General features: G+C 36.2%; 3 protein-coding genes across 5 annotated transcripts in view; 1 reads left to right on the top strand and 2 right to left on the bottom strand.

Moving 5' to 3' along the window:
• Nucleotides 1-742: 742 nt before the first annotated feature.
• On the bottom strand, nt 743-2,430 carry LOC132094907 (voltage-dependent calcium channel gamma-like subunit). Its single transcript, XM_059499565.1, has 2 exons — nt 2,254-2,430; nt 743-1,842 (listed from the first exon to the last, which is right to left on the bottom strand). The coding sequence occupies exons 1-2, from the start codon at nt 2,272-2,274 to the stop codon at nt 1,231-1,233; spliced, it is 633 nt and encodes a 210-aa protein (XP_059355548.1). The 5' UTR covers nt 2,275-2,430; the 3' UTR covers nt 743-1,230.
• A 1,164-nt stretch (nt 2,431-3,594) lies between these two features.
• LOC132094910 (acyl-CoA-binding protein-like) overlaps nt 3,595-16,958 on the bottom strand; it is a 339,735-nt gene continuing 326,371 nt past the window's right edge. Inside the window, exons 1-4 of one of the 3 annotated variants that reach the window (XM_059499569.1) lie at nt 6,770-6,919; nt 4,370-4,487; nt 4,203-4,265; nt 3,595-4,045 (exon numbers count right to left, since the gene is read on the bottom strand). In XM_059499569.1, coding sequence (XP_059355552.1) covers nt 3,972-4,045; nt 4,203-4,265; nt 4,370-4,487; nt 6,770-6,778 — 264 coding nt within the window. In that variant the 5' untranslated portion in view covers nt 6,779-6,919 and the 3' untranslated portion in view covers nt 3,595-3,971. Of the gene's footprint in view, nt 4,046-4,202; nt 4,266-4,369; nt 4,488-6,219; nt 6,245-6,769; nt 6,920-16,958 lie in introns of those variants that run through there. The other 2 variants (XM_059499571.1, XM_059499570.1) reach the window with 2 other exon arrangements.
• Nucleotides 8,015-9,391, top strand: LOC132094645 (UPF0538 protein C2orf76 homolog). The gene is made up of 5 exons (XM_059499316.1): nt 8,015-8,382; nt 8,480-8,530; nt 8,612-8,649; nt 8,887-8,968; nt 9,096-9,391. Exons 1-5 carry the CDS (start codon nt 8,253-8,255, stop codon nt 9,170-9,172), a joined length of 378 nt encoding a protein of 125 aa, XP_059355299.1. The 5' UTR covers nt 8,015-8,252; the 3' UTR covers nt 9,173-9,391.

Raw genomic sequence — 16,958 nt, forward strand, 5'->3', positions numbered from 1 at the left:
GCTGCAGCATAAATGGCTGCCCACTGCTCCGGGTTTGTGTTCACTGCTCTGTGTGTGTACTTTGGATGGGTTGAATGCAGAGCACGAATTCTGAGTATGGGTCATCATACTTGGCTGAATGTCACTTCACTCACTTTTCACTCCGAAGTGTCCTTCGGAGGGCGATATATCCCATATGGAACGCACCGTGTGTCTAGGACAGTCTTGAGCATTTACTTTCTGTTGTGTGCCTGTGCCCTCAATTGGCCAAGACCACAAGTGTGGGTATTTGGAAGTTTCCTTTGTTTCGAAGTGGACCAGGAACCCTGAAACGGTGGGTCTTGGGCCACTTGTTTGATGCACACCAAGGTTTTGATGGCAGCATTCACACATACAAATGAACCGCACTAACAGAGCAATCACACCAGAGTTTTTTTTAATCAAACCAAACCTGCCAAGTGTAAACACACCCTAAAAGGAAACTGAGCATCAAAAATCTAGCATTGTGGGAGGTGAGAAACATCATGTTTAGCAAAAAATAAAAAAATAAATTACCTTCATAAGTGAACCTCAAGAAACATATTTTAAAGAAAACATTGACCCCTTTATATTTTTTCATCCCCTTGTATATCTGTGTAAATATTGATGATGATGCCTTGAACACATATTATCCATGTATTTTCCCTGTAAAATATTATTGTAAAACACAAAATGTAAAGAAAAATCTTGTTATTAAAATAACCGATCCCCGTTTATAGTTAAGAAAGTACTAAAATACTTTGAAAGTCTGTTTTATTATGTAGAAGTGAGACTTCTTTATTAAATAAACTGTTATTCTTTATTATGATATGAACCATAAAGATGCACTGTTCACAGATGAAACTTGAGTCAGTAGTCAGCTGCTGGTCATAAATAATATTAATTACATTAAATACAATTACAAATTAATGACACAAATAAAGATGATAGAATACAACAATCTGCTGTAAAAAAAAAAAAAAAAAATCATTTATTTGCACACCAGGCCTGCAGTAATTTTCTTCCAGGATATTTTCTATTAAGTTTACAGACATTTCCTTCAACCCTAAAACATAACACAATGCAAAGTGCAATTTATAATATTAACATTGATACAATGGGCCTTTTTGGGACCTTTTAAGAAAGTTCACTATTTATAAATCATTATTTATTTTTTCAAAATCACTTGATGCAAAAGTTTTAGAGAGTTTATTGTTGGTGCCGGCCTTTTTTCTACAGTTTGTCAGGGTGTCCACTAAAGGGCAGCAGCGGTTCAATATGCTGGATGTGCCGCGCTGCCATTCCATTGAGGAAGAACAGGAAGGTGGCAGTGAACTGACACCAGAAGGTGAGAGTAAACCCAAGGAGCGTTGCAAATGCCCCTAACAGGAGTACAAAAGATGCAATTCCTCCGGCAGCCATTACCCCTGCCAGCAGCACCAGCCGTGCCCCGAGGGTCCACCGTCGACTAGAGTCTGTCCCTTCACTGGCCTGTGACATTACAAGCAACTCCAGTCCGAATATGGCACTGACCACAGCCAGAGTAATCACAAAACGACACGATGCCAAGCCTACACCCAGACCATCCACCCCTGCCTCCTCCAGACGTCTAGTGCAGTTTGAGGATGCTTTAAAACTTTGGGACCCCAACACAGAGCCCTGCTGCTCCTCCAGTGAGCAGAAATACCAGAGGCCGAACATACGGCGGTCGGCAAGCAGCCAGTGACCATCACACACCGCAATAGATGAGAGGATGACAGACAGAAATGTACACAGGATAATAAGACTGCGGCAAAATAAGTCTAAAAAAAGAGGAGTGGATTTCCCAGGTGGATCAGCGCCAACCTAAAGAGAAACAGAGTTATCAGAAGAAATCTGAATCCACATCTGTATCAACATGCCATTCTGCTGCAGACACTTCTGTTTTGCCATTTCTGAAGACTGAAAACTGCCATACTGCTGGAAAATTCAAGTGTTCAAAATCTATTTAACTTGTAAATATGTAGTTTAATAAGAATAGGCTTTTATAAGATTATAAGCATTAGTAAATAACTAACTTTTCTCTTCTCACAACCATGTAAACAACGCCTCATTTTGTTGTGTATTTTCTTGTCCATGTCTTGGCGCGGTCGAACTTGCGTTATTAAACATTAAGTACCTTATCTTGTCTTTTCATTCCCAGTAAATGAAAGGTTCCACTCTAAAGAATAACATAAACGTCAAACAAACAGTAAAAATACATTTAAAAGGCATTACCCTGATTTTTATTGCCGTCATATTGATTTCAACGTGCCTTAAAGCCCACAGACCAGAAACAGCGAGACGAAGAAGCAAAGTCAACTCCAGTCGAAAGTACAGTATAATTTTAGTGTAACATTAACTGACGTCGATCAGCAAAAGCAGTCTTCAAACCCGCCCGTCCCGTCTTGCTCATTAGATACGCAGATCACGGGCTCTTCCCCTTAGTTTTCCGGTCACGGACGTTTTCGGTAACTAGTACGAATCTGCATCTGTAAGGAGTTTCTTCAGATTTGTTCACTTTGTCCTGGTTTTTATTATTATCATTATTATTTTTTACAACTAATTTTCTTTATGTTGCTATGAAGGTAACAAAACTGTCTGACTTTATAGGTTAATATTAATAAAACACAGAATACTTATGCATTCACTACAAAAACCCATCGATAAAACGTATTTATGGCAAAATATAATCTAATTAAAGAGTAAATCAGCTATTTCGATTTCTTATTTTTTTATTTTACAACTAACAATTTATTATGTTTGCAATATGAAGTTAACAAAACGTAGAAACTTCTTGGAAACTTTATAATATGCATTCTTTAATATAATGTGCATAATATAGAATGCATATGTATCCACTACGAAAACCCATCAAAAGTAGACTTATTATTTATTACAAATCTAAAAATAAAATTTGATAGCCTTTGTATGGTGGATGGGGGGGTAAATATATTAAAGGTGACTAATTATTTGTAATAAGTATTCTTAATAATAACAGTATAGTATCCCATTGTCACATTTTTTGTAAACTGCTGATTATCATAATTATTGACAGGCCAAAGTCCCTCTTGGGTGACTGTGACCCAAAACATAATTATGCAATTTATAGTCTCAAAGACTTTGAGCCCTTTCCAGACTGAGATGAAGACATTAAGTAGCATAGAAACTGTGGAAAACTTTGAAAATGGGGACATAGGTCAATTAAAACCTAATGTTGATATTTACACACTTATCTACCACATAAACCCAGTGAACTAGAGTGAAATATTTAAAAGCCCTCGTGTGTTTGTAAAATGTCTGGTCAGGTGACCTGAGCCTTACCTCTTAACTGCAATCAAATGACTGAGAGGATGTGATAATATATCAAGTGCTGGCTACGTTACAATTAAGGCAAATCTTATGTATTAGGAAATAATGGACAAGTAAAACTATTCAACTTGATATTAGTTACACCCAGACACATTATCAAGTCCATCTCAGGAAAAAAAAAACTCAATTATAGAATTAAATATTGCTATTTTACAGAAATGAACTAATACATCTTGAAACAAATAAATTCAACACTCATACATGAAATGCGTTTGATCATTTTTTTAATCACAAAATCTTTCACAGGGTCTCAAAAACAAACAAACAAAAGAAAACCGTATCAAACTTTTTAAGGGAAATCCAACGTTTTTCTTAGTCAGTGTTTGTAAGAAAACACAAAGCAAAAATGTTTTTTGAAAAAAATGATTTTATGGCATTGCATAGATCAGGCTTTCACTACATGGTTACTGGTGGACGATTTCTTTTGGCCTGCGAGGAATGTGCCTATTCTCTTACACAGAATAGAGTCTGCATGCTACAGCATAACTGTAGCACCCTTGTGAGGGGACATGCTGGATGCCTAAATGCACTTTATGGGAGAACATTACAGGTAACGGCAGGCTGGCCATGATGGGTTCCATCTATTAGATTCCGTATTTCCCCTTCAGCTCTTCTACCTTAGCGATGTATGCTTTCATAGCATCATCCTTACTCATACCTGAAAAGTGCAGGAGAAGAAAAACAAAGAGAGAGCGAGAGACACAGAGTGAGCTGCTTTTGGAGCTCATTTACAGTGTTGTAAGTTAAGATGCTGATAAACCACAAACTTAAAATGATATTTCACTGCCCTCTGCTGGTAGGGAGGAGAAACTGACCTTTCTTGGCCTCCCAAGCATCCCATTTGGCCTTGCCAGTGAAATCTAACATGCCCGGTCGAGCTGGAAAAACACACACATTTGTTTAAAGAGCTGCGATTTCGATTTAGAGATAAACGTAGGCCATAATTATTTAGTCACTTTCATTTTGATACGGAAAAGCTCACCAGTGTTAACGTCTCCTACAGTGCCCTGTTTGTACAGACTGTAAATTTCCAGCATCTCAGCGTCCGTTGGTTTCGTTTTCAGCTGTTTGACCTCCTCTGCTGCTTTCTGAAACTCAGCCTGTGGAAAACCAACAACATGAGTTTACAGAACACTCTACAAATACATGCAGTGATGGATGATCAGTCAGGAATATTGATTTTAATTTCACAACCCTTAAGTAGACAACAATTGCGAGACATAACTGATAGTTATGCTAATTTGCAGTTCAGTGAGTGAGTTCATCAGATTGATTCAATCCTGTAACTCAGGAGTGTGTGAGTGTTTTAAACGATTCATTAAAAGAACTGGATCTACGGTGAGCCGTTCATCTCACCAAATTCACAACTCACAACCGTTTTGCTGTGCTGCTATGGATTCAACTGTATAGACTTGTTTTACCTCTTGACAAGCGATTCATGGGACACTGGTGATACTTTGTAATATTAGTTTAACTGCAAGACTAAAGGCCCACTGAAACCAAGGAATATAACTATAAAGATAACTATAACGATATGTAGATTAGATTGCATTACATTTACAGATCAAAGATGGCACAGAGGTGCTTCTGAAGTGGAATATAGGCATCTTTACAGACTGTTTAATGCTGCTCAGAGGTGGCATAAATGCATTTACTTAGCAATTACAACTATATGCTTGATACTAGGGGCTGAGATGGGTCTGAGCAGGCATACTTTAATCTAGCTTTCATGTGGCATTGCATCTTTACACTGAATTTGAACAAACCTTAACTCATGGTGTATAGAGGTTTAGAGTCCACACCAACAAACAATCAGTTTATCATTAGCACTCACGTTACTGTTAGTTGCTTGATTTTGTTCTAATAGAATTTGAATAATTATCAAAACTTCATAACTAGTTCTCATTATAGTTGTTGTCCTTGATGTGAAAGAGCTTTAAATCAGAATGGAATATTAATAACTTTTAGTGAATTTCCTCCCCTATAGACTCTGCATTGTATAAGAAAAAAAAAAAAACAGATTAAGAAGGGTAAAACCCTCTCCATCCATATGCATTCATGTCTCATTCTTATTTCTAACACAACAGGACTGAAAAGATTTTAGTCATGGTCTTGCTCCAGAATGCTGGCCGGTGACATGAACTGATTATGTAACCATGCACAATGGCCAGCACTCAATAAACAGGGTTTTTAGCTGATCTCTAATCACGGGGACAAACTCCATCCCTCTCTCTCTCACACACAAACTGTACTCTGTCTGTGATTCTTTGACCTAGTTACGTGCCATGCGCACCAAGGCTCCTCATCATCGACCAGCTTCTGTTCATTCATCTTCCTGTTACAGCAACCACAACGTGCTCGAGTAAACCCCAGCCTTATCATGGCAACATGTTATCAGATTTCACTGCATAAAGACTAAATACTCACCAAATTCTCACACCTTTAACTGATAAGTATTTCTGGAGAAGAACCGTTAACGCCAAATAATATGTTTGTGTTATTATTATGTTTTATTGTGTTGCAGTCAAGTCCGCATGCTGTAATACTCAAATAAATGTACTTATAACTTTACAAATCTCTTCTAACGATCTAAGAACATTTTAGAAAGTGCTAAAGAGCATTGCTAAAGAGCAAAAAGCATTTTAGTGCTAAAGCATTTTAATGCTAAATAGCATTTTAGTTCAATTCAATAAATTTCCTAAACGTCCTGCTGTTGAGCAATAGTATGGAGTAATAGTGAAAGACAGTAACGGAACTGAACAGAACGAGATTTTCATGTTTTTCATTTACATTTTTTACTTCGAAATTTATTTTCTGTCATTATTTACTGACCTTCATGTCACTCAAAAGTATCTATGACATTCGTCTATGCAAACAGCACAGGAGGCGGTAAGCAAATCACCTTTCACTTTTTGCCTCTTTGCATAAATTAAAAATGAACGGTAAAGGCTATCAACATTTAGGCCTACTACACGATTTTTGAGCGTAATCATTCATATAAGGATTCGTAAAAGGCGACGCAGCGATCAAAATAGTCTGTAGCGCGTGCAAAAGCAACGTTTAAGGAACAGCGCAAACGGAAGACAAAAGCTCTCGCCGCACCCTCGCAGACATGCGCTCTCTTGAGGTCTACATGAATGTTATGCCCTCCAGTGCTATTTACTGCATGTATTGTAAATGTGACTTTTTCTTTCTCTCTCTTTCTCTCGATTATTAATTATCAAGACTTGATAATTAAAAGGAAATACTAAACATTACATGTGCTCATAAAAACAGCACTATGCAGTTTTCAGTTTTCTTTAACAATAATTCTAATTACAACACATGAATCACCTTAAGTACTCTCTTATCAAACAAAATCATCTTGTCTGTTCATACTGACCTCAGACATAGTTGAAGATATTTCGGTCTGTTATAATGATGTGATTGAAACCCGTTGTGATGGCAGCGCGACTCTCAGACGATCGCTGTAGTGTCGGCTGCCACGCCCGTGACCACGCCCCCTTGTACTCCATTGGCTGCCGGAGCATGTACTGAGCAATATGTCCAATCAAATTCACGAAATTGTAGGTTCTTTTATCTAGGCCAAAGGGTCACCCCAGGGATGCCAGATTGAGAATATTGTGCAAGTATAGAGATTCCCTTAGTCAAACAGAAGATACTCATTGCAACAGAAGTTCTTTACACGGACTGTATGATTTGTATTTAGGTGTTTGAACAAAACAGCTGATCCTTAGCTAAGGTGATCTACTGTTAATGTATGTAAAAGAGAAAAAGACCCTTAAATACAGGTTTGTGGAACCTGATACTTTTGAGCCTATTCAATTTAGACATGCAGACGCAAATATAGTTATACATATAAAGCTTTTTAGTAATTAACTACAGGACACTGATCTGCATATTGATCTCAGTCAGAAATGACATTTTCATGGTTTACCAGATGACTTATAAAGTGACCACGTTATACATGCTGGCCCTGATCTCTTATACAGAGCACTTGATGTAGGCCTTATGTTCACACAGTTATAATCAGATTTAACAGTATTTTTTAGTTTTGTTACATAGTTAACTACTTAGTAACAGTCCATGTCATGCCACCAATGTGTCCATCGGAAGGACATTGAACACTACTAAGCAACTGTCAGTCCACTGGGAAATGTTATCTCCCACTCGTTCAAAAAATGTGGAGCTAAGCCATATTTAAATTAAAAATTAAATTTATGCATTTAGCAGACACTTTTATCCAAAGCGACTTACAGTGCATTCAGGCTATCAGTTTTTACCTATCATGTGTTCCCGGGGAATATTTCCTCGAGATCATGAATTTTCACTTGTATTTCATTCTTAGAGGATTTTTTTATTTATCCCATTGGATAGTGTCCAAATCATAATAGATATTTCATTTGCATTCCATTTTTGACAGGGATAAATAGAGATAGGCTATACATTAACACTAACATAGTGCTTAAAAAAGCCAGAAAGGCAACTCAAGCCGTATAATATAAACATAACGGGTTTTTTTGAGACGGTGGAGACATTTATTTTTTTCTTTACCACTTTGTTCCGCCTTGAATTAGTCACATTGCTGACTATCTATAGTTCTGCAGCTCCATTGCTTTGGCCTGATGCTGCTGGTGTTTCCTGATCGACGTAGCGACTATGTTGGTCTAGAATTGCGTTCTTTCGCAGAACGTGCTGGAAGTAATCGCTTCGAAATTAGTACGCTGTTATAATTACAGAAATACGCTAAAATAGTGTAGTGGTCGCGTCTGCTCTGCTATCCTTAAATTTTATTCAGGCTTATTTACTTCCAGGCCTACCTTTTGCGCTGTAATCCGTGTAGTTTGTAATGTGATCGGCTCGAGATGTGTGATCTGGCGGTTCTGACTGTGCGGCTGGTTCGCTCTTTTGAGCATCGCAACTTTAAACCGGTGGTTTACAAAGACGTTAATTTAGATCAGACGGCGGAGGAGTTTATTACGTTTGTTAAACAAGGTAAGACATGATGACAACAGATTTATTGTAAGCACAGTTCACATTATTCATCTTTATCATTTAATAATGGTAACTAAACTAACATCCCTCGTTTAAGATGTTTCAACAAGAGCTGGATTGCCTCCACCTTTTAAGAAGTTTGACTATGGTAAGTCTACACTTATTTTTCAAACAGACAAGATTGACAGTTGTTACATTAATATCCTGTTATGTTAATGTGTTGTTGCAGACACAATGAAGATCATACACCAGGCACACGGAGCAAAGGTAACTTTAAATCAGATCAACATCTTGTGGCGTACATTTTCTAATATTAACATGACTACATTTGTTTAAAAAATCTGCACTTGGACAATTTTTTCAGTTGTAGTTCTTTCATGTTCATTCTTTCCCTTTTATTTCACAAAAGTTTACAAATGAACGAAAAATGAATATTTTTTTAACAAAATGAGTAAATCTGTTATAATCCCTATTAATAAAGATGTTTGTTTTGGATGATTTCAGACAAACGAGCTGGTAATGAGTTTAGAGGATGATGAAAAGTTGATTCTTCATGATGGCTGCAGCTTAAGAGCATGTGGTGTTGGTAAGTAAAAGCAAGATTCAGTGCATATTACATTTGTACATTTTCATAGAATGATAAATTAAACATTATATTTTTATGTATAATTAATTTTGCCCATGTGCACATTTAATCTTTCCTCTCCTCCCAGCCAATGAGACAGAACTTGCCTTCTTCAAAATGGCAGACTATGAGAAGTTCAAGGCCAATCCACAGACAGAATGGTGATGACAATCAGGATGCAACACAAGAGGTCTTGGAGACTATATTTATCAGAGGCACTTCTTTTCAGCTGTGAGAAGCAAGTGATCTCTTTAAGTTGGATCAAAACATCTATTTTAATTTCACTTATAGCTATACTGTTTATATTTATTCTTACCATTCAAATACCTTCAGTGTAGTTTCTGATGTACACGTTTGACAAACTAGGGAGATGTTGTTAAGGAATAATTATTTTCTTGGGTATGAATACTGTAAATTTCTATCCCAAAGTATGCATTTTGAATGCCAATTATTTATATTTTTTATTTTATTTAAAACAAATCAGATACCAGATATCTCATTTTATTTAAATGACACCTTGGAAGTTGATTTTGTTAAATAAAGTTGAATGTATAAATCATGCTTTCACAATGCCAAAAATATTGATGGACTGAAAGTTAAATTCAAAACTTCTTTCCAGTACAACATCCAGAATAACGACGGCTTATCAGACAGACCTGGAAAGTGAAACTAAAGAGTTTTATTCTGCAACATATGCATTGCCTACTGTACAACTGGACCAATTTGTATAATGTATCTGTGTAAATGGCAAGACATCCAAACATTACTTTTAAACTTTTTACATAATTATAAACAATTTCACACATGCTTTGTGTCTAACAGTTCTCACTTATAAAATGCAATTTTGGTCATTTTTAGTGCTCAGTACTCAGGGAGTTTAAAAATTGAATTTACACAGTAACTTGTCCAGAGGACGATCACCTGAGGTATTGGCTTACTGCAGCAATTATGCAAGGCACATGTTAAGTCATTTTAGTGCATAGAATTGTAAAACTTAAGCCAGGAGTTGAAGACATTTGAAACCTCAGTACAACTGACTAGGCTAAAAGCTGTGTAATACAAACCTGAGTTTTGAATCTATGCATTGGTGTAAAACTATGGTGTAAAACAAAACATTAATGATGGCTTTTATTTTCTAGTGAACAGAAACCGAGAGCTGAAGGTCTTGAGGTATTTTTTGGATGTGAGCGGAGCTCTAGTCTGTGCCTCTGACAGAAGATCACAGCTGGTGCAAACTGTACCTCATAACACTAACATCCAGTCAAAATACTCAACTATAAAATTTACCCTATTGTAACGTGGAATGTGTTTTTGACTTTAGTTTCACTTTAGAGATTTTTAAGACCTGCATCTTTACTGTTGACCACTTCACTGCCAAATGTATGTCTGTTTAACACTTCATTTTATATAAGTCCTTGATTGCACCAAGTACATAGCTGTTCTTGTAATCATTCCCAGACCTTCATGGTATTCCCTTAGTCACCAAATGGTGGTGCTGTGAGACTGGACAGTTGTGTTTACTCTCCCATCCCAGAGGATTCTTGTCAGTCTGTTGAAGATGGATGGAGAAGGAAGCAACGGCACACCAGAACAATGCAGGGAAGAACTACAGCCAATATGTAGCTTGGTGTCATGTAGAATGGATATGCCTCAACGTGGAAGTCAAAACCCCAAACAAAGAAAGAGTGTGCGCATGTTGGACAGAGTCAGAGCAATGTAGCCCAAACCAGACTAAAGGAAGACGAGAGAGAAAACTTTATTCAAAAAGCTGTGATTGTGCTTTTGGGTTGAATGTGTTAATTTGTATGCTGATCAAAGACACTTCCAAAACTATGTACATTTGAAGTAATTTCCTCCAAGCCTGAAAATAAACAATCAATAAATTTTACACCAAAACTAGCAAGACATGACTAGCATCAACATGTAGTGTGACGGATCAAGTGTGACGTATTGGAAATTCAGAACTGGGCCTTCAAGAAACACGTTTGGAATTTTCTGGTACAGGGTTTGTTCAACCCCAGTGTGTGCACAAGAGGGGGTTGGGCCCTGGCCCTTTGAGGTCTGCGATTTCTGCCGAGGGCAGGGGTGTGTGATATGAAGATTTTTGATCGTGGATGATAAAAATATCTCCACGATCTGCTTTTGAAGAAATGTTGTATTGTGCTGCAGTGCACATTCTATCAGCTGCAGTTCTGGCGCTGCGGAATTAATATACTGCCATACATTAACATCAGTGTTACAGGGCTCTCAAGTTTTGAAGACAGGCAAGAGTGACACTCCCAACCCATACCAAGGATGCTTAGTTGCCTTTTACCTGACATCTTTGAAAGACAGATGCCAGGATTATATAATTATAAAATATGACATGATTTTAAAAGTGACCTATAACATCGACTATGCAATACACTTTAATTAATTTAGTGCTAATAAAATTATTAAGCCTATTGGAGAGAGATATATTTATAATGTGACAATATGTCAGTCATCGTGTGATAACGAAAATATGACTAGGCCTAGACTAACGTTACTTGTTCTGAGCAGATGTTGTCAGTGAACAGGCTGTAAAACTGTTGGCTAAGTAACAGACACTCATGAAAAACTGATGTTAATTATCTGGGAAACATTCTCTAACAGCAGTCAAGTTGTCATTGTTTGTGTCAAACAAGTTGTGAATTTGTTGTAACAGGAGATCATTACTTACTTTGTGCTCAAAGTGATGCTCGGAGCTCCAGTGGTTTCCTCTGTGGGTGAACGAGGAAGATGGTGAACAATTCCAGAATGCTTTTTTTCATTGGTTGTTGCGTTAAATCTTACCCAGATACAATAGTGCTATTTTCTGATTGGCTATTGTGTAGCCTATTTCTTTTTTTTTGATTGGCTGATAAGTGGCAGGCTCGATTAAGAACTCCAGGGGAGACGCGCTTGATTCCTGCCTGTTTCCATAGTGAGAGCGGCGCGACCAGATAACTTTTGGGCGCTGCGGCATATTAAATATATTATAAATAGTTTTTCTGCGTGAGAAATACAATGTGTGGCGGGAGTGCGTGACAAAAGACCGAAATGAGTGACTGTCACGCTCAATGCGTGACACTTGAGAGCCCTGGTGTTAACTCAGAGTAGAGTTAGTTACTCTCACGGGACACTGCACTTATTAACAAAATATAAAAAATGTTTGCATCTGCTTTAAAGCCTTAATGGTTATTTAAATGTTTCATTCGTGTGCTTTTCTGACATGCTGTTTTTCTGAAAACAATTAAAACGCGGTACAAAAAATAAAAAGCCCATCAAACTACCTGAATTACTGAACTAAGTTATGTTTTGTGCTAATACTGTCAAAAAAAAAAAAAAAAAAAAACCACAAGGTTTATGTATAGCCTCAGTTGGATGTGTCTAAAATGAAAGTAAACAACTGGAAGAAACAGATGCATGTCTGTATGTTAGATGCGTGCAGGTCTTAAAGGGACAGTAGGCTACATGCTGCAGTGTGAATTAAAGGGATAGTTCACTCTAAAATATAAATTCTGTCATTGTTTATTCACTCACATGTTTTCTCAAACCTATGGGGCGCTGTTTGAAAAATAAAATGTGTAAGAAAAAGTGGTAAAATTCTGCCAGATTTAACTACAAAACAAAATACTTTTTTTTTTTGTGCAATATTTACCTAAATAAGCTTTATGCAATATCTGTATTTTAAAAATATTTAAAAAAATATTTTTTTTTATTACCATTTGACTATATTACAATAAAGTATTAAAGGTAAATCTAAATGTTTTATCTAAATCTTAATTTTAAATCTAAATTTTAGTGTAATATATTATATATACATAGAGCTAAACACTTAAAACTGTAGCTTAATATTTAGAGAACAGGCTATATATATATATATATATATATATATATATATATATATATATATATATATATATATATATAACACTGTGTCTATGTGTGTAACATTTAAAATATATAACTTTACATTTTAAATATTAAATCTAGCCTAAATGTTGAGCTATATATTTAGAGAACATGCAAATTTTTACGGCGTGGCTGGATGACGACGACATGACGCCAAGCCAGTCAGGAAGCAACAGGTAGAGATATGCAAATTACGATATGAACTCAATCGACTACTAGATTAGACGATAAACAACATTAATACTCACATAGAACAGGCTGTAATAGCAGCATTAAGGTGCTTCAGAGAAGCAAGTCCATCACCTTCGACATCCATAGCGACTTCAACTCCAATCAGACCAGTAAACGTTCTTTTAAAGTGTACTTATTGTATTATTTATGGTTAAGGTCCATTTTGTTGTTGTTGCTTGAGATGACTGGCTTGGCCTCATGTCATCATCCAGCCAAACCATAAAAATTTGCATGTTCTCTAAATATTTAGCTCAACATTTACTTCACATGTAAAATGTAACACACACACACACATATATATATATATATAAATTAAAAATTAAATTAAATTTATGCATTTAGCTGACGCTTTTATCCAAAGTGACTTACAGTGCATTCAGGCTATCAATTTTTACATATCAATATTTACATATCAGCCATTTTTGCCATATCGCCCACCCGAATAAACCAATACATCCTAAAACAACCTTTTTGGGGTACATAACATATGGAAGCCTAAAATCTTAAACTTCTATTGTTCTCACTCAAGACAAAATAAAAGATGGGGAAGTCCATCTTTTATGTTACATATTGGGGAAGTCGTGGCCTAATGGTTAGCGAGTCGGACTCGCAATTGAAGGGTTGTGAGTTCGAGTCTCGGGCTGGCAGGAATTGTGGGTGGGGGGAGTGCATGTACAGTTCTCTCTCCACCTTCAATACCACGACTTAGGTGCCCTTGAGCAAGGCATCGAACCCCCAACTGCTCCCTGGGCGCCGCAGCATAAATGGCTGCCCACTGCTCTGGGTGTGTGTTCACAGTGTGTGTGTGTGTTCACTGCTCTGTGTGTGTGCACTTTGGATGGGTTAAACGCAGAGCACAAATTCTGAGTATGGGTCACCATACTTGGCTGAATGTCACGTCACTTTTTCACTTTTTAAAAGATCTTATCATTAAAGATTAAGTAAAGGTTTTAAAAGATTATGACGTATGTAATATTATATCATTTATTAATAATTTTTTTTAATGTGATGGGATGGTCAATTTTGAGCAACAAGATCACAACACATCTTGATTCTCACAAAGATGCATTTTGTGTCCTCGTTTGTTAAATCAAGGTAAACTGGCAAGACTTACCTTTGCGTTCTTAAAATTGAGAAACAGCCCTTCCCTGTTGAGATTAACATAACTGAAGGTCTTCAGGGACACATGAAAATTACAGAAAAGTGTACTTGAGAGGGCTGGGATGTAATCTTGAGCCCCTGCTCCTTTGAGGTCTGACGCAAAAGTGCCCTTGCAGTCCGGTCTACCCCCGGTCCACGATTTCTGCAGAGGGTAGGATATTAATATTTTTTGATTTTGGATGATATAATTATCTCCATGATCTGCTTTTGAAGATATATTGTTGTATTGTATTGCACTGCATCAGGGAACAGTCCTAATGGGATACAATTCACACAGCGACTCCCAACCACCACTTGCACACCAGAACCTACCATCGGCAGAGCCAGTGAGCGAGAGAAGTCTCCAGAACAGAGTATGACCACTGTAGGGCTGGTTAGACATGCAGGTAAGCCATCAGCAGGGCCTTCGGAGATTGAGAGCAAAGGAGTTGTCATATCCTCTACCATGATTAACCCGAGAATAACAGTGTGAGGTTTGAAAGTGATGTGAATTTATATATTTGAACATTTCCAAACTGCTGTCCTGTTAATGTGAAAGTAAGGAGACAAATTTCATGTTATTGGGAGATAGAATCATTACAGATGTTTGATTGTGTGTATAATATAAGTGTATAATTAACTTGTTATTTAGTTTCTGAATATTTGTGCCGCAAATGAAAATTACACCATATCAAAATAATTTAACATTCCACAAAATTCTGACACAGGAACTAACAAAATGTCCCTTTTTATAAAAGAAAAAAAAAACAAGTAGATAATCTCACTACATTTTCTCAAGTTTAAATTCTCAGTTTTTTGTTTGCATGTTTATTTAATGTTTAGCCTAGTCATTAAACTAAAATACACAAATTCTACATAGCCGATTTGCCTAGAGCTATTAGAGCTATTATTATAGTTATATTGTTGAGCATGTTAACATTTCCCTTTCGCCTTTCATTCTCAATTACACACAAAAAAATAACTTTTACAGTGAAATTACAATCTTTAAAATCATTATTTATCCATATCAGAATATCCATTATACTATATGCTGATTTAACACATACTTACCACTCGTGCACTAGATGTTCAGAAGAACATGGTCAAGCCAGTCATGATTTAAATTGGTGCGTTAACCTCTTAACTGTCACCATCCTGTATACGGGACATCTATGTTTACTTAAATATATGACAATTAAATCTTAATCAAATCATGACAAACTATATGTTGTTGGAAAGGCCTAAGACTCCTAAATAGATATTTGACCACATTTTTTGTTAAAAATTATGTAGGAACAGTAATAGATTAATTTATGACAAAAATAGTTTTCTTTTTCCCTATCACATTTTAGTAATCATCATAAATTACATATCATTTGAAAGCTTAAAACCTCCAAATATATCATGTGAAAACCATTTTGAAATTGGACACTGCGTTACCATGGAAATTGTACTTTAAAATATTTTAGCGGGCTCCTCCCCCTTGGTGGGAGGTGTCATATTCCAAATATATTACGGCCTTTCAGAATCAAAACTTTTCATAATCTTGACAAAATACATATCGTTGGAAAGGTATGAGTCTCAAGATTCCATATTTGGTGGTTATTTTGTCATAGATATAATATTGAGAGAGAAATTGATATATTTGTGATAGAGAAATGCATCAAAAAAATTCAATGGAGTTTCAATGGCACCCGGTGGATGTTTGTGGTATAACGCCTAAACAAAATTATATAGGATCCAATTTTTTATATTTTTTTATATCAACTTCAAATTTGGAACACAACTTATTTAGACATATGGCTTTAATTTTATATCAATTTTGGATTAAAACATGTTTTATAAAATATTTAGTGTTGGCGCAGTGGATAAGACACATGCCTTTGGTGTGAGAGACCCGGGTTCGAATCCACTGTGAGACACCAATGTGTCCCTGAGCAAGACACTTAACCCCTAGTTGCTCCAGAGGTGTGTGACCTCTGACATATGTAGCAATTGTAAGTTGCTTTGGATAAAAGCATCAGATAAATGTAATAATTGTACAGTACATTTTCTTTACAGTAAATGTAAACTATAATTTCTTTATGCTTTCATTCTTTGTTAAATGATTTCACTTCTGCAATAATCTGCAGATTGTCTTCTTTAAAAAGAGACCAACTTTTGGTCTATATGAAAGCGTTTATGAATATAACAATTAAAGTTTGAATTGTGTAGTTTCACGTCTATTTTCAAAAAGGTTTGTGTGTGTGTGTGTGTGTGTGTGGGGGGGGGGGGGTCGACCGTTAAGATTTTTTTATCGCTTACCAGCCCTAATTTAAATTTAATAGTTATGCACAATCCATCCATGAACTTTGTGGATAGTGATTTCATTTGATTGTTAATAACCGGCATGCATTTTCATTTGATTGAATTTATTGATTAAATAAGAACCTGACATAAGAGGACACAGATATGTCAATAACTTTTATAATACTAATAAGCCAACATCTGTGGCACATCCTGTTTATTATATTAAAATGAATATTTAATATTACATTTAAAATTTGATTATAGCGTAGACATAATGCATATTATTTGTACTATTATTACTACCTCAAACAAACATTTGTGTATTTTGTGTTACTCTACTAAAGGCAGTTCACCATTGCAAACATGAATACATAGC

Source organism: Carassius carassius, chromosome 19, assembly GCF_963082965.1.
Source record: "Carassius carassius chromosome 19, fCarCar2.1, whole genome shotgun sequence".
Taxonomy (NCBI): Eukaryota; Metazoa; Chordata; class Actinopteri; order Cypriniformes; family Cyprinidae; genus Carassius; species Carassius carassius.